The sequence below is a fragment of the Cibotium barometz genome, chromosome 9, assembly GCF_041138505.1.
Source record: "Cibotium barometz isolate CiBa-2024 chromosome 9, ASM4113850v1, whole genome shotgun sequence".
NCBI lineage: Eukaryota > Viridiplantae > Streptophyta > Polypodiopsida > Cyatheales > Cibotiaceae > Cibotium > Cibotium barometz.
In genome coordinates this window covers 33,462,602-33,487,505 of record NC_141054.1, presented here as the reverse complement: position 1 = coordinate 33,487,505, position 24,904 = coordinate 33,462,602, and the positions used below count along the sequence as shown (strand labels likewise).

At 47.0% G+C, this 24,904-nt stretch overlaps 1 protein-coding gene across 1 annotated transcript in view; it reads right to left on the bottom strand.

Annotated features, from left to right (window-relative positions):
* LOC147635498 (uncharacterized) overlaps nucleotides 1–23,093 on the bottom strand; it is a 42,209-nt gene extending 19,116 nt beyond the window's left edge. Inside the window, exons 1-3 of the mRNA XM_086802198.1 lie at nucleotides 22,823–23,093; nucleotides 22,708–22,725; nucleotides 22,067–22,312 (exon numbers count right to left, since the gene is read on the bottom strand). Of these exons, the coding sequence (XP_086658324.1) occupies nucleotides 22,067–22,312; nucleotides 22,708–22,725; nucleotides 22,823–22,996 (438 nt within the window). The 5' untranslated portion in view covers nucleotides 22,997–23,093. The remainder of the gene's footprint in view (nucleotides 1–22,066; nucleotides 22,313–22,707; nucleotides 22,726–22,822) is intronic.
* Between the last annotated feature and the right edge of the window lie 1,811 nt (nucleotides 23,094–24,904).

Genomic DNA, 24,904 nt, shown 5'->3' with positions numbered 1-24,904 from the left:
AGACGGGCCCCTCAGCAGCTTCAGTGGTGGCCAGAGCAGCTGGGCTACCTTCGGTCAGAGTGTTAGTATCTGACATCTCCTCCCTTCCTAAGGTCATTCAGCTACCTAGGATAGGGGGGGGGTGGATAGATCAGAGAGTGGAGTTCTCGGGGCTCCCGAACCAGTGCTTCATTTGCAGGCAGGTCGGTCATTTGGCCAAGGCCTGCCCTCGCAGGAGACCTCGGCCCTCACCACAGCAGCAGGCCACGGATGGCCCGCCCACAGATTCGGCTCGGCAGGCTGCCTCAGGGACACCTGCTCAGGCCACAGAGACCTCGGAGTGGCAGCCTGGACAGGGGCGCCGTCGAGGGAGACAGCCACAGCAGCACGCCCAGGTACCGCTGCAGCAGCAGCCACAGTCTCAGCCTCACTGGGTTCCCGTGAGGAACAGATTTGCTCCCCTTCAGGAGGAGACCCCTGCAGCGACCGAGGACCAGGAGATGCCAGCTCCCCCTCCTTCACCTCCCCCACGCCCATCCCCTCCCACCGCCTCGCTTCCACCATCGCCTCCTCCCGCCCCCGCTCCGGTCTCGGCAGCGGCTCCCTCTCCTCCTCCCTCGCCTCCCCCTCCTCCCCCTCCGCCCGCCTCGCCTTCCCGGGAGGTCCTGGCAGCTCCCTGGCGCTCACCTGCAGTCCGGAGGGCACTGAGCACTGACCTCGCTCGAGCATCACAGAGGAGACCTATGCCGATTAGGGCCTCACGGATTTCATCTATTCGTAGTCGGCTGAGTCGCCTCGGCATTCGACAGCGCTCGGCGGCGTTTGATTATACCTTCACACGGCTTTTTGGAGCAGAGGGCCCCCATGAGCCAGCACCCATCCGAGTGCATGTAGTGATACCTCCGGCCCGCGGGGAGGAGGCACTAGACTCAGCAGTGGCCTTCTCGTTCCCTCTATGTGGACCTTGTGACCGGGAGTGGACTCTAGAGCTCGCTCTCAGCACGTTGAAGACTCAGGCAGTTGAGTTTTCACATCACATGAGCGATTTGGAGGTTACAGATGTGCTAGGCCGACTTTGGGAGTTGGCTCATTTTGTCTTGGATCCCGGGGGTGTGGATGCATCCGGGATTCGGCATTTGGTCGTGCGCATAGTTGCAGATTTGGCGCGCGACCCAGGATATGTGAGCATTCACGAGGTTACTATGTCAGAGCAGGAGGCAGTCGCCATGGGTCACAGCCACTGGCGCCTGATCCGGGATTCTTGCAGTACACCGGGTGGGCAGACTCGCAGCCGCTCGGATGGGGACTACTCTCCATCCAAGCCGCTTGCGAAGGCCCGCCGTACGGCTGAGACAGCATCCACCTCAGTAGGACATCCATGAGGATCATCTCATGGAATGTACAGGGCCTTGGCGGAGCACACTTTATACGCTATCGAGGCTGCTTGAGGCAGGAGCTACAGAGATGTCTGGTTGGTGGCAGCATTGACATTCTGATGATGCAGGAGCACCACTTGGGTGAGAGCAGGATCCGGAGATATGGTTCGGTGATGCCTGGTAGATGGGACACTTTCTGGTCTGCAGGGTTTGGTCCGTTGGGTGGACAGGGAGGAGTATGCATGGTTATTGCAGATGCATGGCGGCAGGCCATTGTGGACCGTGGGATCATTGTGCCTGGTAGAGCACAGTATGTCATTCTGAGGATGCATGATGAGCTATTGGGTGTGCTCAACATCTATGCGCCCAATCATGCTAGTGCCAGAGCAGAGTTCTGGACTCAGGTTACAGATGCATTGCCAGAGGCCGCACATTGGTGTGTTGGGGGAGACTTCAACATGCTTGAGGACCCGGCAGATAGGGTGGGAGGCAGTCATGTTACAGTGCACGGCACGGAGCTTGCAGCTTGGGACCGGTTTTGTATGACACTGAGGATCACTGATGCATGGCAGCATGGGGCTTTCTCCCGGTCTCAGGACAGTCTTAGTTTCTCTCGGTCGGATCGCCGGCAGGGAGGGACTAATCTATCTCGGATTGATCGCTTTTATGTGGGCGATTGGTTGGGGGAGCGAGGGGGCTCCGTCGGCATTCTTGCTGGCACCTCATTTTCAGATCATGCGCCAGTTATACTGACATATTGGAGGAGGGGACACGGGAGCCCAGCTTGCAGTTGAGGATCCCAGAGAGGGTACTTGCAGACCCCAGTCTCGCTGAGGACATTGAGAGGATCTGGCATGATAGTCAGTGCTCTGACCAGGATGCAGCGGGCCAGTGTGCCCAGGGACTCATTGATCTTAGCTCTTTTCTACACGCTGCAGCTTTGACACGACTGGGAGAGATTCGCGAGCGGGAGCAACGGCTGAGACGCAGCCTTGCTTCGCTACAGCGCCTTCAGGAGCAGCAGCCTGCATGTGAGTGGGTGGCGTCCCAGCTGAGCCAGGCACGCCAGGAGGTTAGAGAGGCAGAGGAGCAGAGACATGAGTTTTACTATCGCCGTCAGGCCTCTCAGTGGACGCAGCTTGGTGATAGAGTGACTGGGGAGTTTTTTGAGATCACTGGACCCCGTCATGCGCGAGCAGGGGTTCGCCAGCTTGCTAGACCGGATGGATCGATAGCTACTGAGCTCGGGGAGATCAGAGCCATTGCCACTGCTTTTTATCGTGACTTGCTTTCAGCGGAGCCAGCCACTGAGGATCGAGATGTATGCAGACAGACTGTGTGGGCCCATGTGCAGAGGAGGGTCACAGACCATATGCGCACAGTTCTAGGTGCGCCTCTGTCAGAGATTGAGCTTGCCGAGGCCTTGAGGGTCCTGCCGCGACATAGTTGCCCAGGGGAGGACGGACTGACGCCGGCCTTTTTTATGCGCTATTGGGACCTTTTGGGGCCAGGCCTCCGCAGGGGCTTTCAGCATGTTTTGGACACTGGGGTGATGCCGCAGAGCTTTTCAGAGGGCTTGATCTATCTTATCCCCAAGGGGGAGGGAGTATCGGATGACATTCGGCATTGGAGGCCTATTACGATCCTCAATACTGTATACAAGGTCTTGGCAAAGGCCTTGAGTTTGAGGATCCAGCCCTTCCTGGGGGAGTTGATTCATGCTACTCAGACAGGATTTGTCAAGGAGCGCAGTATCCTTGACAACATCTTTACTTTCTGGGAGGCGACGGCCCGAGCTAGGTTTCTTGGCGAGGACTTGGTCGTGATGCTTCTCGATTTTGAGAAGGCATACGACAGAGTTGATTGGGGATTCTTAGAGGGCACTATGCTACGCCTGGGCTTTGAGCCAGGATGGATCAGAGGGGTGGCAGCTTTGTATTCCACAGCTCGCAGCCAGGTGCTGATTGCAGGAGGTCGGGGGCCGAGTTTTGAGCTGACCAGATCAGTCCGTCAGGGGTGTCCTCTCGCCCCTTTCCTTTTTCTCTTCTTTGCGGAGGCTATGAGTATGTATTTGACGGCAGAGGAGGTTGGTTTGAGAGGACTTCAGCTCCCAGTCCGGGGGGAGGATTTGCTTGATGCTGAGTTTGCAGACGACACGGGCTTATTTTTGCATGGCCAAGAGGCCAATCTTATTCGGGCAGAGCAGTCGCTCCAGGTTTTTAGTGCAGCTTCGGGAGCATTGATCAATTGGCGCAAGACAGTGGCCTTTTGGATCAGTAGTGCTCCCACTCCGGCATGGAGTCCGGACCCCGGTTTTAGATGGATTCCTCCCGGCACAGCAGTGCGGTATTTGGGATGCCAGATTGGCCTCGATTTGTCACCTGAGCAGCAGATTGCCCCGCTTCTTCTGAGCATTCGGAAGAAGCTATTGTATTGGAGTACAGCTCGACTATCCTTGGCTGGGAGGGTGGTGGTGGCAAATCAGGTGCTGTTAGCGACCATGTGGTACATTACGTCTTGCTGGATTTTTTCGAGCTCTTGCATCAGCCAGGTACAGAGGCTGATCAGGAACTTTCTGTGGTCTGGGCGGGACGGTCAGCCAGCTCGGGCAAAGGTTGCATGGGCAGTTATTACACTTCCGCTGGCTCAGGGCGGTTTGGGCATTATAGATCCAGTCGATCAGAGTAGAGCCTTATTGGGGAAGCTTATTGTTCGGGGGTTGCTTCCAGGCGCTGAGCCTTGGAAAGAGCTCCTCTTGCAGCGATTGCAGGCCCGGGCGCCTCCTGCAGGGGGTACTTGGGCACCAGAGATTCGCTGGATATTCATAGAGATGAGGAGGACAGGCCTCAGTAGAGGATGGGAGGACAGATTTGCTTTGAGTATCCTGAGAGCTTGGGAGCTGCTGAGACCGGGGCTCTCTCAGCGGCCTCCGTCTTGTGTTGAGGAGCGGGCCAGGCAGCCGCTCATCTGGAGCCCAGCGGTTCGTACAGAGCAGGGTCATATGCTGGGCTCTCGGCCTCGTCTAGCCTGGGGACCTTTAGCGGCAGGCCCAGCTCGTAGTTTTGGAGACTGGCAGGCTTTCTGCAGTCTACCAGAGGAGACCCAGGTGGAGAGGCTGAGTCACTTCAGAGGGGGGTTGATTATGAGGGATGATATTCAGGAGGCACTTTCAGAGGAGTGGTTCACACCTCTCGAGCCAGTGGCCCCACGGTGGATGGGTGCCTTCACACAGTTGGAGATCCTGATTGCTGTCAGAGCTAGCACAGAGGATGGCAGATGCCTCTATTATGAGATTCAGGATGAGGGCCGACTCCAGAGAGTGGAGGTGGAGTCGCCTTTGGTTGCAGAGTGCACCTTTCAGAGGATTCGGGTAGTGGCTGCCGCTTCTCGGAAGTGGCATATTGACCCCGACCCTGCTGATGTGCTCCCGGATTGGCGTATATGGGCATATGCAGCGCGCCCCTTGGCCCGGCTACAGTGGGACCCCGGAGAGTACGAGTGGCATGATCCTTATGCATCCCTTGAGGCCACAGAGATCACATTTTTCCAGTATACTGTTCGGCTGGGACGGCATATTTTGACGGCGAGGAGGACGGTTTCTCCAGCGGCAGCGGGGCATTGGCGATTGCAGGGACTATCACAGGAGTTCCTGGAGGATTTCTGGGCTCGACTCTGGGCTAGTCGACAGGCCCGCAGGATCTCGGCTTTTCAGTGGCTGGTCGCCCACAGGGGCTCAGCAGTTGGCACTTGGCTTGTTTATAGCGGTCTTCCGGCGGCCTGCGTCCGATGCGGCCACCCTATGGAGACACAGAGACATTGCCTTTGGGACTGCCCTCAGGCACAGCAGATTTGGCTGCGGATGCTGCGTATTCTAGCCCCCCTCTCTCCAGAGGGTATGTTTACGTGGGGTGCCGCTGCTTGGTCGACTTCGTCAGGGCCTGCTATGGGCTATGAGATGGAGCAGGGCAGTCAGGCCATCAGATTTATTAGGGGCCAGTCTCGCCTGGTTCCGGCACCGGATTTCTCGTCCGACAGCTGGACACAGGAGAGGGATCTACGATGGGAGCTCCTCAGCAGCCTCACCATCTGGTTCACCTGGAGGGCCCGGTGCTTCACGGCCTTTGAGGGGAGATTAGAGCCACCAGCAGAGACTGTTCGGGGGATTTGGCAGGAGTTGATCCACACCCTGCGAGGACAGTACGACCGCATCCGGGGAGACTCGGATGAGGCGATTTTACGGCGCCAGGCCTTTCATACCACTTGGCGCTGCGGCCCGTTCTACACCCTACACACGGGATCCCCCCGTTGGCACTACAGGCCACCTGTTTGGCTCTTCCCCCCCCCCATTGTATGATTTAGCCGCTCAGTCCTTTAGACTGATGCTTGTATTTTGCAGCACCTAGGGAGAGTCTCCCGGGCTGCCATGATGTATTCACTGCTCTTCTCTCTGTTAGGAGCAGGAGAGATCTCTTGTGTAGCCCTACGGGCGTTTTTTTTACATAACTAATGAAAGGATCTTTTCTCGGAAAAAAAAAAAAAAAAAAGCCATTGTAACCATCGCCAATAAATCAAAGGAGCATTGTTATGTTCTGAAACAAAGGTGGAGCACCGAAGAGGGGATCCATTGGATAGGGAGAGCCATCTCTCCACAAATCAAGTGCTTTGTGACCTTTCATTCAAAGTTGATGCAAAGCTAAGGGTGCATTCTGAGTCACTCTCGCACTAGGCAATGTAGCATATTCCTGATCAAGGTCAACGTGCAAGCCAAATTTTCGTGGAGTGTTTGTGATATCTTGAAGAAGCATTGAAGAAGGAATAGAGAAAGTAGAGCAAAGATTGAAAGATAGTTGGATATGGAGGTAGTACCTTCAAGCCTATGAGCAAAGATGATGATGAAGAGAGAGAATGAACAAGTTTTAGTGAGATTGTAAAGAAAGACTGTAGTTCTACATGTAGCCTCTCTTAAAACTGGATATGAGGAGACAATATGCTCCAATGGTGTTTTAGAGAGAGGATGTACAAAGAGAATGCAAATTTGCAGTCTCTCTGCAACCTAGGATGAAAAAGAGAAGGGAAATGATGGAGGGAATGCAACATGAGTGAGGGAAAGGAACATAGGTGAGGGAGATCTGAGAATGAGAAAAGGACGTTTTAGAGAGAGAATGCAGATCTACAATCACTCTGCAACCTAGGATGGAAAAAAGTAAGAGAGAGGAGGGAGATGATGGAGAGAAGGCATCATGGGTGAGGTGTCATATGCAGCCCAAGTCTTTGTATTGGGAGATCCTGACACACAAATGCTCACACCGTCTTCTGTATCCTGAGTTTCGTGAGTTTAGCAATCCATTTCAATACTTCAAACTTTAAAGAGATGAGAGAGAGATATATGAGAACTGTACACCAGATTGGGTCCCGAATTACCCACTAAAGGGCCCCCTATCCCGATAACGAGATAGTATTTGCTTTATTTCTTTAGAGAGAATGACTGTGGACTGTAGATAAGCCAAGCGCAAGATCTCGGAGGATCGGAGATTGGCTGATCTGTACATGGCTGTAGAAACACCTCGATGACCTGATCTCGAGCCTATGCACTCTTCCCAAGGGCATGAGGAAAGGCTGCACACCTGAGGCTGAGAAAAGAAGATGGTGGACTGTTCTACGCTATGTTAGAATGCTGAAAACACTTATGAATGCTGTGTTACCTTCACCAGATGACTGCTGCATGTATGGATGATGCACAGAAGGCTGGATACTGATGCAAACTGTTGATTCAGGGCTGGAAACTTCTGTGGACAGAAACGCAGACCTACAGGGATGCTGCTGGACTGAAACGCATGTGTATTCTGATGCTGTAGACTGTTGCTGTACGGCTGGACAGAAACGCAAAGGAGTTGCTGCTGAATTCTGGCGTTGAACTGAGGCTAGGCTGTAGACTGAATCAGGGCTGATTGGATGTTGAAGGCAGGCGCCTAGGGCTGACTAAAGCAAGGGTTCTCAAGGGGCTGGAGAAACAAGCTTATGAGCTCCAAGGGCTGGATTAGTCTAGGGCTGAAGGCAAGGATACTCCTAGGACTGAGGAGGAGAGCTCTTAGCACAATGAAGACTGAATGAGAAACTAAGCCCTATGCAAGGCTATTTATACTAACTGGAGGTTGGTCATTTAATAAAGTTTATATTTATAAATACCCAATAATGCAAATAATGCTAAATAAATACTATTAAATATGAAAAAAAATACCAAATAAATCCTAGTAAATTCCCTGAGACTTCTGGGATGTTCTAAATGATGCACAGGCATATGAATGCATATTATGCAGGATGCAGAGTGCTTTCTGATGCAAACCCTAAGGCTTCTACTGACTCTACATGCATGAATAATTCTCTCCAAGTGGGTTAAGGGACTTGACTGACTGACTGACCCGCTAAGACTGAGGAATGACCTACGTAGCTCGTGCCTGACTTATCCTGGACTGAGGATGTACAATGGAGTCACGGCGTACGATAATTATCATCCTATTGGGTTCTAAAACTGTACAACTGTTGCACTTCTGATGATGAGCCATCTTGTCACCATGCACTGAGTGCAGAGTGCATGTGACATTCCCTCCTGATTAGCTTGGCGGCAAGTTCATGGCTTCCAAGTAGTCCGCCAATAACTGAGAGTACTCCTGGAAGAACTCCTCGTCGAGCCATACGGCTTCGTGGGTGCCTCGATCTCGGAATTTCGTATAGAACTGACGAATCCGTCAACCAGAACCATGCTTCCATCGATGAAGAAGGATCTGCTCAGGCTCAATCACTTATGCCTCGTCTACCACGTCTGGCTGTTGTTCATCTGAAACATCAAACACTTCTGGACCAACATATGGTTTTAGCCAAGAAACATGGAAAACATCATGCATTGTCCAACTGGCAAGCAACTTTAACACTAGTTTGGTACCAAAACAGGACACTTAAGTGTCTTTTTTTGGGGGTTGCGAAAAAAAATGAAACTCCTAATGTAGGCTTTAAAAACCAAAATGCTTCCTTGGGCATGTAGAACATAACCCTATGCTTATGTAAAAAATGCTAAACATATAAAATGCCTTTTTATTTGGAAGTACATAAGCAACAAAGTAGCATATGTCTTGAAAATGAACATTTTTCAAGATTTTTCTAAATATGCAAGCATCATTCTCTCAAAAAAAAAATCCAACATCAATAGCATTTTTCCCAAGATATTTTGATAGCATACATCAATCCAAGGAGGTAGAAGTTCACCAAAAAATTTATTTTCCTTTCCTAGAATTTTTTCCAAAAAAGTTCCATAAAATCAACAAAAGTAACGCGTATTATCAAAACTCAATCACGCCACTAAAAAATAATGTAGCTCTGACACTGGATGAATGAGTGTCGTTTAAGATAGCTTGGACCAATGGAAGATAGTGCTCCCACTTGGACTGATGGTCATGAAAATATGACTTGAGAACATCAAACGCCAACTGGTTATAAATTTCTGTCTGGCCATCTGTCTGGGGATGGAATGCACTAGACAACTACAACTTAGTTCCGAAGTTTTCAAATAATGCCCTCCAGAAATGTGAGGTAAACTTGGAATCTCTGTCTGATGTTATGATGCTAGGCAAACCACAAATTGGATACCAATGCTTGAGAAACAGACGGGCTACGCCCTCGGCCGTGGCCGTATGCTTGCATGGGATGAGCATGCAGAATTTACTAAAGCGATCCACAATGGTAAAACACTGAGTGTTACGGGATCTAGTGGATGCTGGTAGAGGCCCTACAAAGTCCATAGATATGTCGATGAAAGGTCCGTCGGGAATAGGCAAAGGTTGAAGTAAACCTGCCTTCTTTGTATGGGGAACCTTGACTTTTTGACAAATCTTACAGGCCTGTATATGTGCATAGACATCACGCCTCATCTTTGGCCAATAAAAGCACCGTTCTAATTTCTCGAGGATACTGTTGATACCCCTATGTCCTCCAACTAAGGAGTCATGGACATCGTGGAGAAGAGCAGAACGCTTTTCCCGAGTAACACAGAGACGGTTCTTGTAGAACAACCAACCGTTCTGTACTGAATAGTGGCCAGGCTCAGAAGTGAGGGCCAAACTATACTGAGTACCAAACTCAGGGGAGTCGACATATTGGTCTTTCATACTATCCAAGTCCTTCCCTGTGATTTCGAGAATGGTAGCTTCGTGGACTGCCTGGATGCTGGACTTTCGACTGAGAGCATCTGCTACTGGGTTATGCTTACTAGGGATGTATTCAATCATACCTCCAAACTGTTGGAAGATTTGACTCCACCTGGCCTATCGATCACTCCACTGGGCACTTGGCATAGTCTGAAGCCACTTAAGTGCTTGGTGGTCTGTTTTCACTGTGAAAGCTTGTCCATAAAGAAAAGGCTTCCAATGTTTGAGCGCTGTGATCACACCCAAAAGCTCTTTGTCATATACCAAATAATTCTTTTCGGCGACATCCAACTTTCTGCTATAATATGCCACGGGTCTATTGTCCTGCTGGAGGACTGCACCTATGGCTACATTGCTGGCATCGGTGATGACCTCGAAAGGTTCGTCCCATGATGCTAACTTTAATACAGGTGCTTCTGAGGCAACTTTCTGGAGTGCACGGAATGCATCAAGTGCCTTACCTGTAACTGAGACTTTCTGCTTGCGAGTCTTCACCCCCTTGAGCAAGTCGGTAAGAGGTGCTGCAAGGTTGGAAAACTGATGGACATGTGTGCTATAGGCCTGACAAAGACCTACGAATGAACAGATTTCTTGGGCGGTCTTAGGAATGTCCCAATCTAAGATCTCCTGAACCTTTGATGGGTCCAATCGAATCCCATCGGAACCGATGATGTAGCCCAAATACTGAACTTCCTTAACACCAAAGATAGACTTTTTGGCGTTTATGTAGAGCTGGTTATCTCGCAAAAGTTGCAAGACTTTCTCCGCATCTTTCTCATGCTGCTCCGCAGTGGCTGAGAAGACTAGTATGTCATCATGGAATATGAAAACACACTTCCCAATGTGGACTGCGAAAATCCTAGACATCATCTTATTGAACGTTGCGGGTGCATTTGTAAGCCCAAAAGGCATGACTACGAACTCGTAGTGACCACGCTCTGTCCGAAAAGCTGTTTTTGGAATGTCAGCTTCAAAAATGCGGACCTGATGGTAACCACTCTTGAGGTCGATCTTAGTGAAAAACTTAGCACCGTCTAAACGCTCCAAAATGTACTCTATCCTGGACATAGGAAACTTATTCTTGATAGTGAGTTTGTTTAATGCCCTGTAGTCTACACAAAGCGTGCAGACTTGTCCTTCTTTTGGACAAATAGGATAGGTGCAGCAAATGGGGAGGAAGAAGGCCGAATGAATCCGGCTCGGAGAAGCTCAGATAACTGCTTTTCCAACTCGCCCTCTAAAGTCTTGGAAAGACGATAGGGAAACCTGCTAGGAGGATCTGATCCAGGGACCAATTCAAAGTGATGGTCCTCAAGGCGAGAGGGTGGGAGACTGGGCGGGAGATCGTCCCTAAGCATAATGTCCTGGTGTCTGGATCAGAGGTCTGCTAACTGAGGGACTGAAGATGTAAGGGATGCTACTACTGAGGGAGGGGCTGTTTGAGTACGAACATAAAGGAGTGCTCCTTTTGCTCCCTTGCGGATAGCTCGTCTGGCCTGGAGATGTGAAATTAATGGGATGCCAAGAATGCTTCTATCCCCACGAATCATGACAGGCTCAGGAAAACCTTTACAAATAGTAAAAGTGTCCTGCTCATATTGACGGAACCACTGAATTCCTAAGATCATGTCACACCCCAACAAAGGTGAGACGATGAAATCTCGTTGAAATGAGGCCTTCTGAACTTCAAAGGCAAATTGTTGTGCCTTCTGGGAAATGTGGGTGCAAAGACCAGGTGTAAACCCGTCCACATCCAGATGATATGGGACTAATGTGCAGTTCAATTTATTAGCCAACTGGGGAGAGATGGCGTCTTCAGAACTACCCATATTGAAAAGGACTACAAACTGTCGGCCCTGGGTAGAGCCATAAGCTCGGATGAGGCTTTTCTGAGCAGCATCGCTCTCATCCTCCTGCTTAGCATCAAATACCACGGATGGCATAGAATGCATGGAAGGTAAAAGTTGAACTGCATTTGATGTAGTAGGCGGGGCTGGAGGAGCTGGGGAGGCTGTGGTGGCAACTGTGGCAGAAGGAGCTTTGGCGGCTTGTGCCGCTTGCCATTTGTGGCAATCCTTCTTACCATGCCCTATAATATGACAGAAAAAACATCTATTTTTTGACTGGTACTTCCTTTGCTCCTCTGGAGGAAGATAACCTCCAGTAATGCCTGCTTTAGCCTTCTCATCAAGGGTTTTCTTAGGTTCTTTATCCTTCTTACCCCCTGAACTGGAGCTATTACTGCTGTCCTTCTTAGCATCTTTAGAAGACGCGTTACCTTTCCCTGTCTGTGCAACTGATTGCTGCTGCTGGGGTTTGGTACTCGACTGAGATGCCTGCTTGGGCTTGCCCCCGTTAAGCTTCATTTCTTCATTCTGAGCAAGAGTCAGAGCCTGATCATATGTACTTGGTTCAAAGTTACGAACTGTGAACCGAATGTTAGAGTCCAATCCGCAAATGAATTGCTCCATCTTGGCCTGTTTAAATAACCCTAACTGCTGTGCTAAAGTAATAACCTTATCGAAAAACTGAAGCACTGGGGATACGTTCTGTCTGAGTCCATAGAACTCGTCTTTCAGACCGGTCATGTACTGGGACGGGAGAAATCTGGTCTTCAGGTCATGGACAAAGATACCAATGTGATATGCAACGGAAGTCTTTGTATTGGGAGATCCTGTCACACAAATGCTCACACAGTCTTCTGTATCCTGAGTTTTCTGAGTTTAGCAATCCATTTCAATACTTCAAACTTTAAAGAGATGAGAGAGAGATATATAAGAACTGTACACCAGATTGGGTCCCGAATTACCCACTGAAGGGCCCCCTATTCCGATAACGAGATAGTATTTACTTTATTTCTTTAGAGAGAATGACTGTGGACTGTAGATAAGCCAAACGCAAGATCTCGGAGGATCGGAGATTGGCTGATCTGTACACGACTGTAGAAACACCTAGTTGACCTGATCTCGAGCCTATGCACTCTTCCCAAGGGCATGAGGAAGGGCTGCACACCTGAGGCTGAGAAAAGAAGATGGACTGTTCTACGCTATGTTAGAATGCTGAAAACACTTATGAATGCAGTGTTACCTTCACCAGATGACTGCTACATGTATGGATGATGCACAGAAGGCTGGATACTGATGCAAACTGTTGATTCAGGGCTGGAAACTTCTGTGGACAAAAACGCATGTGTATTCTGATGCTGCAGACTGTTGCTGTACGGCTGGACAGAAATGCAAAGGAGCTGTTGTATGGCTGGACAGAAACGCAAAGGAGTTGCTGCTGAATTCTGGCATTGAACTGAGGCTAGGCTGTACACTGAATCAGGGCTGACTGGATGCTGAATCAGGGCTGATTGGATGCTGAAGGCAGGTGCCTGGGGCTGACTGAAGCAAGGGTTCTCAAGGGGCTGGAGAAACAAGCTTATGAGCTCCAAGGGCTGGAGGCAAGGATACTCCTAGGGCTGAGGAGGAGAGCTCTTAGCACAATGAAGACTGAATGAGAAACTAAGCCCTATGCAAGCCTATTTATACTAACTGGAGGTTGGTCATTTAATAAAGTTTATATTTATAAATACCCAATAATGCAAATAATGCTAAATAAATACTATTAAATATGGAAAAAATACCAAATAAATCCTAGTAAATTCCCTAAGACTTCTAGGATGTTCTAAATGATGCACAGGCATATCAATGCATATCATGCAAGATGCAGAGTGCTTTCTGATGCAAACCCTAAGGCTTCTACTGACTCTACATGCATGAATGATTCTCTCCAAGTGGGTTAAGGGACTTGACTGACTGACTGACCCACTAAGGCTGAGGAATGACCTACGTAGCTCACCTACGTAGCTCGTGCCTAACTGATCCTGGACAGAGGATGTACAATAGGGTCACGGCGTACGACAATTATCATCCTATTGGGTTCTAATTTGCACTTCTGATGATGAGCCATCTTGTCACCATGCACTGAGTGCAGAGTGCATGTGACATGAGGGAAGTGAATATAGGTGAGGGAGATGTGAGAGAATCAAAAAAGGACGTTTTAGAGAGAGTGTACAGAGAGAAAGTAGATCTACACTTTTCTGTAACTTGGGAGGGAAAAAAGTAAGAGAGAGAAGGGAATAGAATCTGAAATTCAAATCCCAAGAAGGAGGGAAGTGGAGTAACCATTGTAAAATCTAGTAAAATCTTCAATCACTTTTTGGAAAAGAAAAAAGAAAAAGGCTTTTTTCTAGGCACCTCTAGGCTGGATGCCCCACCACTCTAGCCTTGGTCAAAGCATGATTAGTATTTTAAAGCAATTCCTTAAACTGCCAAATAAAAGGGCCCCTATAGACTCCACCCTTCCCCTAATGTTGCCACCTTGGTTGTTTTGGCGATTCAAGTTAGTGGGTTGTTGCCTCTATTTTTCTTGGCTTTAATGCCACACTCATCAACATGACCAGGCATTTGGCAATGAGTGTAGAATCTATTCTTTTTGGAAATATTTTGCCAGTAGGGAGTGGGTGTTGAGGTAAGGTTTTTGGGATCAGTATTGTTGCCTTGAGGTTTGCCTTGATTACGTGAGTTGTTGTTCCCCTTCCATTGTTGCCCTTTTTGAGTAGAGGTGGTATTGGACACAAGGACCCCCTCTTGAGTAGAGGAGGAAGATTTCTTGGGATAAAACTGGGCATGCAACCAAGCGAAGCGTAAGAGTTTCCACTCACACTCATATAGGTTAGGCATAGGTTCTAGACTAATGGTCTGTGTGACAAAAGTAAAGAAACTAGGAGGCAACTTGTTCAGTAAAGTGATAACCTGGTCTTCTTGAGACTTGGCGGAGCCAATGGTGACGTACTCCACGTTAAGGCATCGGTATTTAGCAACCTTCACGGTCAAGGCATCACTCTCTTTTATAGAGAAAAGTTGGATTTGATGTTCGAGATCAATGCGACGCGTGCAATCACATGTTGCATCTCTCTGCAAGGTGTGCCCATCTGTCAGAGACATAGGGGAACTGCTGGAGTTATGAAAAAGACTCCGGCAACAGAAGGCCTTGCATGAGCTCCACTATGGTAGTGGCATTTCTAGCCTGCAATACCGGATGACTTCAAGAAGTGCTAGTGAGGGGTGGGGTTTTGGTTCAAGTCCCTTCACCACATTTCAAGAACCTTGGGAAGTGAAAACTTGTTCCATAAGATTAGCCTGGGTGATGTAATTAGACCCATTGAAACGAGTCTTTTCTATGAAAGCATTTCTGGACATAGAGACGTGAAAGGAAGGAGGTGGGGGAGTCCAAGATGATTGGTAGCCATATCCGGAGTGTAAAGGGTGAGGAGGAACTCCAGAAAATCCACTAATACCAAGCACAAGTGTAGGACCTGGCAAGGGTACTCCATAAGTTGGAATATAAGGTTGGGCACTTGGCATAGGTGGAATACCTAACTGAGGCACAAATCCTTGAGCGGGCACATAAGCAAGAAAAGCATTAGTGCCAAAGATGGGTTGGTAAACAACCTGATACCCCGGAATGTTGGGTGGCACCGCAGTGTCAAAAGGCATAGTGCTGATATATACTTGTGTTGGGTAAAACCCATACGCAAGACCCAATGGGGGTGCAGCCAATAATTATCGGCTGCACGCCAACACTAGCAAGAAAAAACATGGGTTGGGTGGAAGGGATTTGTGCTTGAGGTTGAGCAGTATTCCAAAACACATTAGAAGCAAGAACAAAAGGTGAACCAGAAGAGAAAACAATGTTACCTCCTTGAACACCAAAAATCTGGGAGTGAATTGTACTCCTAGACCCTCCTCTATTTGGGTTCACATAATTCCAAGGATCGAGGGTAGTTGATGGTACCATATGTTGAGCCTGTGCTACAGAAGAAGACACCCGGTAGAATTAGCAACATAAGTACTCAAAGGCACATACGAACCTGACGCGATCACCGGCACGGTTGTTGATGATGGATCTCCGAACGACTGAAGAGATACCTGTCCTTCCTGAGAGAGAGTCCCATACCGAAGTCAGGCTGTCGGCTAGACTAAGTAGCAAGGCTCTCCAAATGAGGATGGATACATAGGTCTAGTATTGGCACACTCGCTGTAGGCACGTATCCTCCTCTGGAAGTGACGTTTGATAAGCTCGGAGAAGAAAGACGAGATGCCAAGGGTGTAGAGGGTGAGTAGGTGTAAATGGGTTGGTCGTCTCCCAATGAAAGACCTCAAACGGGGCTCTCCAGTGAATAAGGAGTCCCATCCTCCGTGTGATCTATATCTGAATAATGAGAATCAACATTTGGTAAGAAAGGCTGGTCCTCCGGAATCGTGGGTATACGATCCATGCTGTGTGCTCTCAAGGTCTTCAATCCTTTTGCTCACGATAGCTCTGATACCATGTGAGGGCAAAAGAACGAAAGGACCAAATGTATGAGAGATCAGAGCAAATCAACACAACATGAAATGAGTGAGTGTATATATGATAAAATCCAATACAAGAGCTCAGTGTAAGACTCTAAAGGAGTAAAGAGAGCTGTTGTCCCGTGATAATGAAAAGGGTGGAGAAGGCCACAATCCAAGGCAAATGGTAGGCTGTTGTCCCGAAGAAATGAGCACAGAGGATTGCCATCCCAATGTCGAGGTAAAGGAGCAAAAAGGATTGTTGTCTTTGATGATGAATGAGGGCGGAGAGGGCCGCGATCCTGAGGTAGTAGATGCTACAGTAAACCTATTGGAAAGCTCTACTGTAGCAGAGAGGGTTGCTGTCCCATGTGCTGTAGATAAAACACTGATATACTATAGGCGAAAAGCTACTGCAGATCTGCTCTTGAGGAACGCAGAAGTGCAATAGACGAAGGTTGCTGTAGAACAGTAGCTGTAGGTAGGTAAAAACGCAGATAGAAGAGGATGCTCAGCCTGTAGTAGCAGCACGAGAAGATACTCAACCTGTAGCAGCAACAGGAGAGGATGCGCAGCCAGAAGATTCGAAAATACCAGCAGCAGCAGAAGGTAACGATGCACTGCTTGAAGATGGAGGAGCATCGGCTGCAACAAGACTCGGGGTTGTGATATGCTTGTTGAAGTGAATAATGTTGAGTTTCTTTTATATGTTGTAGGATTGTTGGTCGGTCAAGGTAAGCTATCGGCCAACAACAAAGACAAATAAAATGCCAAAAATACCCTTTTGGGTTGGATAAAATGGCAAGTAAAGGCATGTTTTCACACATTCCAACTATCAAGACACCTGGTGCAAGAAAGGCTAAAGCAGCCGTAAGGACACCAAGAACAGATCCAAGACCACGTAGGTCAAGTAGGATCAAAAATCCTATTCAAAGATTGATGTATGATGGTTATGCAGCTCACCATTATGCATACATGGCAAAGGTTATGCAAGAGTTTGAAGCCACATGTTTTGAGGATGCTTTGGCCATGTACATTGAGAGAAAGCCAAGGATAAAGAAATGGTTGCATTGGATGCAAATAAGACATGGAAATTGGTGCCTTTGCCTCAAGGTTAAAAGGCTATTGGATGTAAGTGGACCTACAAAGTAAAGCACAACTTAAATGGAAGCAATAGCAGGTATAAGACGAGATTGATTACCAAAGGTTATACTCAAACCTGCGGCATTCAGCCCCATTGCCAAAATGGCAACCATGAGAGTTGTTATTACAGTGGTTGTGTCAAGACTCAAAAGGTTGGATTTTGCATGTGTTCTTACATGGTGAGAGCTCATGCATTATTGTTTGGGAATTGAGGCCTGGTAAAAACCAAATAACGTTTTCATATCTCAGTAGAAATATGCAAGTGAGATAGTCGAGACACTTGGCATGACCAAATGTACCCCAATAGAGGTTAATTTAAAGTTGTCCGTAAAAGGCACTTCAGACCTTATGGATGACATCTTATACAAGAAACTAGTTGGTAGTCTTATCTTCTTGTGTAAGCAAGTATGCGAGTGTTGCGATATATCCAAGGTAATTAAGTATGGCATCACCTATGGTACGGACAAGACCCCCAACTGAAGGCAGAAAGGACCTGTAATGATTGTGGCGAGAAAGGCCACTATTGGAGGCAGTGTCCCAAGCGGAAGACCGAGAAGGGTGAAGACTCCTCAGCAATCATGAAGACTCCGGCTTTTGTGCACCTGGAGGTGATGGACACCGATGCTTCATTTTCTTCAGGCAGGGAGGAGATTGGAGGACTCTCCGCAACGGATACTCGGGAGTGGATTCTCGATAGTGGTGCTTCCAGGCACATGACTCCTTCCCGTTCCGGTTTACAGGATCTCTGCAGGCTTTCTGGTCATATTCTTACTGGTGATACGTCCACTATCCCAGTTCACAGTGAGGGCAAGAGATAGTTCCCGATGGCAGAGGGGGGAAGCATTCCTCCCAGGTGTTGTATGTTCCGGCACTTGGTTTTCATCTGTTGTCAGTGCATCAGGTTTGCAAGACTGGCGTACGGGTGGAGTTTGATGAGCATTTTGTTGCTCTCCAGGACAAAGCAACGGGCCAAGTGGTTTGGGAAGGTGGAGTGGAGAATGGAGTCTACAGGCTTTCATCACTCTCTCTCCCAGGTCCTCAGGATTGTGATGAGTGGCAGTCTGGTAATGGCTACTCAAGTGTGGATACGCTGTAGGTGCGGGCTTTCCGAGACCAGTTGGTGGATAGCTTGCCAGTAGATGGCAGCAGTTGGCAGGAACTTTCCAGTACTGAGGTTGGTAGTTCTTGTGTTCGTGAGTCAGAGGAAGCTGAACAGGTCACTTATGCTCTGATGTCTCGTCGTGTTCGGGACATAGAACTTCCAGTAGTTGAGGATGTTCTTTCCACGGGGACCTTTCGGAAAGCCAGGCAGGTGACAGGTGATTACTTGCAGAAGGAGGTGGTTTCTCCCGGCTTTGTGGTTTCGGATTCAGAGGGGGTGGTTGACAGGTTTCATCAGGTTTCCAGGACTTGCTTGTGCACCGTAACAGGTGTTGATCCTTGTGAGCAGTGTGATGTCTCTTTGACTCAGAAGCTGTATGGTTCATTGATCTGGTTGATGGACACCGGATTGGACGGGAGCTTCCTAATGAGGCAGGTGAGCTCTTGGTTGCAGATGTCTCTTTGTGAGGCAGGATTGCGTTTCCTGTGGTTTCTGCAGCATGCGAAGGATCATGGACTCTTGTACACAGGAGGGGGATTGTTGGATGTAGTCCGACTCCGCGGTTGGAGTGACTCGGTTTGGGGAGGAGATCCGGACACGAGGAGATCTACTTATGCCCCAGGAGCAGTTTTACGGAGCAGGAGGAGGTTACATTGCAGGTTTGGGCTTCCACTGGAGGAACCCTTGGTCATCCAGAGGCACTTTGTTCGTGAACAGATTGTTGCTGATGACATCTTGCTGGAGTTCTGTTCGACCGAGGACAGTACGGTGGACCTCTTCACGAAATCGCTCTCAGGATTTGCTCAGGCGGCACCCCAGCTCCCAGTGGTTGGTTACACAACCAGGAGCTGAGAGGGGGTGTTAGAAGTCATCTCCTGTCTAGTTTTATACACCAGGGCCTTTGTTGTGGGTGTGCCCGCCCTTATGAGGTGTTTTCCCATTTTTCCCCCCTCTCCGTATTTTTCCCCTATTTTTTCCCATTTTTCTGAGGCTTGGGAGGGCTGCCAGATGATGCCGGGAGCACCCCAGTGCTGGCCGACTGGATCTTCATCAGTCGTGGGCTTCAGGGCTGCTGGCCGACTGCCTTTTACCAGTCGTGGGCATCAGATAGCTGGCCGACTGCATTTATGCAGTCGTGGACCTCTTTCTTCAGTCGTGGACACTTTTAGTGCTGGCCGACTGCCCTTCCAGGGAGATATATATAGGTCCTCAGCCCCCATGCCTTATTTGTATCATTACTCGGGATCTTCTTGTGTATATAGAGCAGAGTTACACGCCTACATCTGTCTCTCTCTTGTGCTGTTTTTCTGCCTGCGTTTTTGCTTTTGCTCTTGTGTTCCCAGATTTGGTCATCATCTCCGCTGCATATTCTGACAGTAAGAAATAACGCATTGTTGCACTCTCATCGACAAAGGTTATGAGTACAAAGTTGCATGCTTTGCATCATGTGAGGCATAGTGGCTAAGAAGAATTCTATAGGATATGGGAGTGGTGTGGAAGCAACTTACAATACAGCAATGTGACACAGAGTTAACTTTGACAAAGTAATTTTGGAGGTTATAATAGTATTCAAGGGTCAGACAATGTCTCGTGTCTGACTAAGAAGGTCGAGATGGTCTACTGCTCAACGCCAAAGAATTGTGCAAACATCTTCACAAAGGCTCTTAGTAGGGACCAACTAGAGAAGCATCTTTAATGATGTGACATTGGACCACAAAGGTACTTCATCTTTGAGTGGACATTGAGAGGAAGGGTGTTGGATATCAATACTCCACCCACATTTTATTGTCTAGGCACCAGCTAGCTCATGTTTGTGCAGCTCCCGTTATGAGGAGTAGCCATGGTTGAGCACCCAAGCATCTAACATCCCCGTATTCACACGAGAAGGTGACCTACGAGGCCAGATGGTTTAGAGACAGCCTGGATTAGATTTTGCACATTGCCAAATAGGCCAGATGGTTTAGAGACAGCCTGGATTAGATTTTGCACATTGCCAAATAGGCTACATTCTGCTACACTGGACCGTTATAACGGTCCAACCATGGAGTAGGTAGACTTTACTCTTGGACACACTCTCCTAACATTACAGACCCCAAACAAGGTTCAAGATGACCTCGGATGGCCGTGGGAGGTGGAGTAACTCCGTAGGAGATCTAGTTCATCTTGATGGGCCGAGTATACACCGTGGACAGTGGCATCGACTATAACCGCAAACCTACGCCGTCATGTCATGGCCGCCCTACATATACAAACCTATATAGATACACGGCCAACTCCTTCCCCATACAATCCATCAATCATTACTCTTTGCCATCTATTGTCTCACTTCAATAATACACTATTCTTTTCCATCCTTGTATTGTGCAATTTGAGTTTTAAAGTTTTGTGCTATGATAGATCCTACTTTGTCATGTGCATCCGTTAATCCCGATGCTCATAGACATGTATATTCTCATCGGCAAATATATGGGCTGATTTAGGAGTAGATTTCGTAGCCCTACAAGCTCTCGGAAGTACCCAAGACATAGCCCAATCGTTGGAACACCTTTTGGGCATTGTTTGGACACAAATGACTTTTTGGACAATATTTTGTGGAAAAAATAGGCAAAACCGAATTGATTGCGAATTCATACCTTTTTCCCTATAAATAGGATCATTACGCATTCATTAGAATCATCATTCAAAGATCAAGAAGATCCATTTGTTAGAGTCTGCAACGCAACAAGGACACAATGGTGGATTAGCAAGAGCTTCTCTTTGTGCGTTTTCAAGTAGCGGGCTACAGGGATCTTTGGTATGCATCATGAAGCTGTGAATCAACAAGATCATTGTATATATAGCATGTTTTGGCAATATGCAATAGATTAGGTCTATCACTCCTTCTCTTTGTGTCTTTGCTAAACATAGAATTAGCATTAATCTTCTTTGCTTAGCATTAATCATGAACACGCTTCCACAATGCATGTTACATACTTCTTGTGAGTATTGTCTTGTATATGCCGCACGTTGTATCCTCTTACATCCGGACTCCACCAAGACCTGAAGACGACACCACTGAGTAACTCCCCTTGACTAACCATAATGACCAAATCCCAATCGTTCCCCTCATACCTAAGTTGTGGACCCAACAATGTCACAAAATGATAGCACCAAAAGAAATATAAGCATCCCTCCTCATCCTTCCATGGAGATGTGCGTTCACAATTCCATACACTCCCATAAGCAATGGTAAACTGTCTCTAAAGCTCCTGCACATCTCTGGCATGTTGGGCTAACACCGACGATCGATCTCCACTGGTTGGTGGCAAGACCACCAAGTAGACAAAGCCAAATAAAGAAAGATATATATGTCCTCCTTAAGAGTGCCACAATCTCCTCCAAAAAGTCCTCTGAATGTCAGGTGTGATACCATAAGCCTCCCAATAAGGTCTAAGAGTAGGGACTCTCTGAATGTGCTTGGCATTCCGCACAATATAACTATGAAGAAGGGCATGCTTTTGTTCGTTTTGGATTGATTCATGGTTGCATTTCCTCAATCAAGTTAGCTTTGATGGCAGGTCAAAGGTGTTAAAGTTAACTTGAACTAATCACTTCTCGCCTAGAGAGGGTTGAGTGCCATGTTGAGCTAAGAAAAGCTCCAAAGTGCATTTGCAAAGCCAGCTCTAGCGAGCACCCATTCAAAGGGCAAGCAAAAGCAAAAACTGGTAAGGTGAAATATATTTGGATTCTTATCATGCTCATGCTTGTGGAGGCTTCCTTGTTGACAAGTTTTAACAGAGCTTAGAAAATTATCATGAGCTTTACAGCACATAGCCATTCAAATCAAATTAATCCACATCAAAAATATAAAAGAAAATTTATCAGGAACAATCAAGTGAATGCTGTCACCTCATCAATATCCACTTGTTTCCGGGGTAGTGCTTCCTCTGTAGACATGCTTTCTGATACTCCTTGGGCAGGGCCAGCATTCAAACACTGGAAAGCAGCTGCATCAGTGGCACGAGTGCTCAGGATCTCATCCTCTGAGTCAACAACTTCTCTTGAATTGTCACTTGCATGGCTGTCTGCATTCACTGTATTCTTTGAAAGGGACTCCTCGATGGCTCTTTGAAGTTGTATGGCTTCAGCACGTTCCTAAAGTCAGAAAATTTCTCATATATGAAGTTTTGGGTTAGACTTAAAAGCTCGAATCTGCAGGTTTAAGTGATTAGGATTGAGGGTTGAGGGTTGAGGGCTAAAAATTTCGGTCTGCAAGTTAAGTAGTTAGATTTTGGTTAGGATTAAGGGCTAAAAGTTTAGATCTTCGAGATAGATGATTAGGGTTGAACCAATGTTTTGAGGTTAATATTTTGGTTTAGAGTTTAAATCAACCTCTAGGCTTGAAATTTTGAAATTTGGAATGCATGGTTTGATTCAAATTTTACATTATGGATTGACATTTAAGATTTAGGTTATAAAATTTAGGGTTTATTCTGTTCTACTTAACCCAAGCTGCACATGCATAGTAATCGAAGAGAGAAGGGCCTAACCTTTGCATTTCCTCGCTCCTAAAAAAGAAGAGAAAAAGGCAAAAATCAGAGAGGCGAATGTACACAGAAACAGAAAAAGAAAGCAGGCAACAGGAAAGCAGAAAAATCACTGCACCTGCGATCTGGATATCCTCTTGAGGGCTAGGTTCCTTCTGGTGGGATCCTTGCTTTCTGAAGGCTTGGCGTTGGTGGGCTCGGTTATGAAGAAGTCCTCGTCCTCAGAGAAGGAGTCCTTGTAGGAGACTTTAGCAGAGCGAGCTTGGCGATGGGGTCTGGACGCTGAACCCATGGGATCTTAAACATGGGGGAAAGAGGAGAAGCTGAAATGATCATCCAAAATCTCTCCAATCAAAAATGGCGCCAAATTGTAAGAGGTTCGGTTCACACACATTAATAAGTAACCGTGGCCTCCGTCCCGCCCATGAACCTATCACCAAGTGGCTTCTGCCCACTCTTCAGTGATGAGCAAGTCGCTTGTTGAAGCTGTGTTTGCGTCTGACATATGCACATGCACATAGAACACGTGCAAACACACATATACACAGAACACCATACATGCACATAGCATGCACATCCACACAGCATATGCCTGCACGTACATGCATAGACACGTGCAACACAGATTCATGCATGATGGGTGAGTGTGTGTGCACATGCCATTTTTTGAGGTCTTACACATGCATGCAAAGAGCTACCACGTTATAGATGCATCAAATGTTTAATGCAACATTAGCCAAAAGCATACAAAATAACATACCTAAGATACTTAAAAGCATATTAAACACCACATGTTTGTGATATAAATTGATAAAACAATAAGCAACTAATCTTAGTAAAATCTCTTGAGCCATTCGTGCATGAGCACATCAATGTGCACAATCCATAAAATCTTTGTTTGCAGCAAAAATTAGTTACAACAATAGCATTTTCATAACCTAGTCCAATTCACATGTAGCACAGCGCAGAGAGTAGAGAGTGTAACATAATATTTAAATAGCAAATAGACATAATATTCGTTTTGGTATACAACAAAGAGCGGGCACCATCTAAGATCACCCAAAATGTCATGAGAGAGAAAAGAAGATCAAAAAGTCATAAATCTAAGTCGATCTAGAAGATGTCTAGATTTAGCAATTGTTTATGATTGTGTCATGATCTTATTTTACATATTAAAAAAAAAGAGAAAGAGGGTGAGAGGAATTCATGTTGGGGTTTTGCAATAAGACATCATTCACAGTTGCAAACAATGTTTATGTACAACATGTCGTACAAACCAATAAATAATCGACATTTTCTATATTGTGTGGTGAAGAGTTTGTAGACTCGAGGATCTGTACATGAAACATGAGTTAAGTATGTTGTGTTGAGAAATGAGAAGGAACTATATATATATATACATATATATATACATATACATACATATATATATATATATATATATATATATATATATATATACATATACATACATACATGTATGTATGTATACATATATATGTACATATATATACATATATATATGTACATATATATACATACATACATGTATGTATGTATACATATATATGTACATATATATACATACATATATATATATATATATAGAGAGAGAGAGAGAGAGAGAGAGAGAGAGAGAGAGAGAGAGCAAAGAGAAGGGTAGAGAGAGAGAGAGAGAGCAAAGAGAAGGACATAAAGATAGAAAGGGTGAGAAAGAGAGAGCAAAGAGAAGGGTAGAGAGAGAGACAGGGAGAGGATAGAGAGAGTGAGACAGGGAGAGGACAGATAGAGCTACAAAAGAGAGAGAAGGATAGAGAGAGAGAGAGAGAGAGCCAAGAAAAGGATATAGAGAGAGGGGGGAGGATAGAGAGAGTAAGTAAAGAGAAGGATAGAGAGATTGAGCGAGGGAGGATAGAGAGAGTGAGAAAAGAGAAGCATAAAGAGAGTGAGATGGGGAGAATAGAGAGAGTTAGCAAAGAGAGAAAAGGATAGAGAGAGTTAGCGAGGGAGAATAGAGAGAGTGAGTAAGAAGGATAGAGAGAGTGAGCAAAGAGATGGATAGAAAGAGAGAGAGGAGGAAATAGAGAGCGAGAGAGAGAAGGAGGATAAGAGGTAAGAGAATGATAGAGAGAGAGAGGGAGGGAGGGAGAGGGAAATGAAGGAGAGAGAGAAAGGGGGGGAGGATAGAGAGAGCTACCAA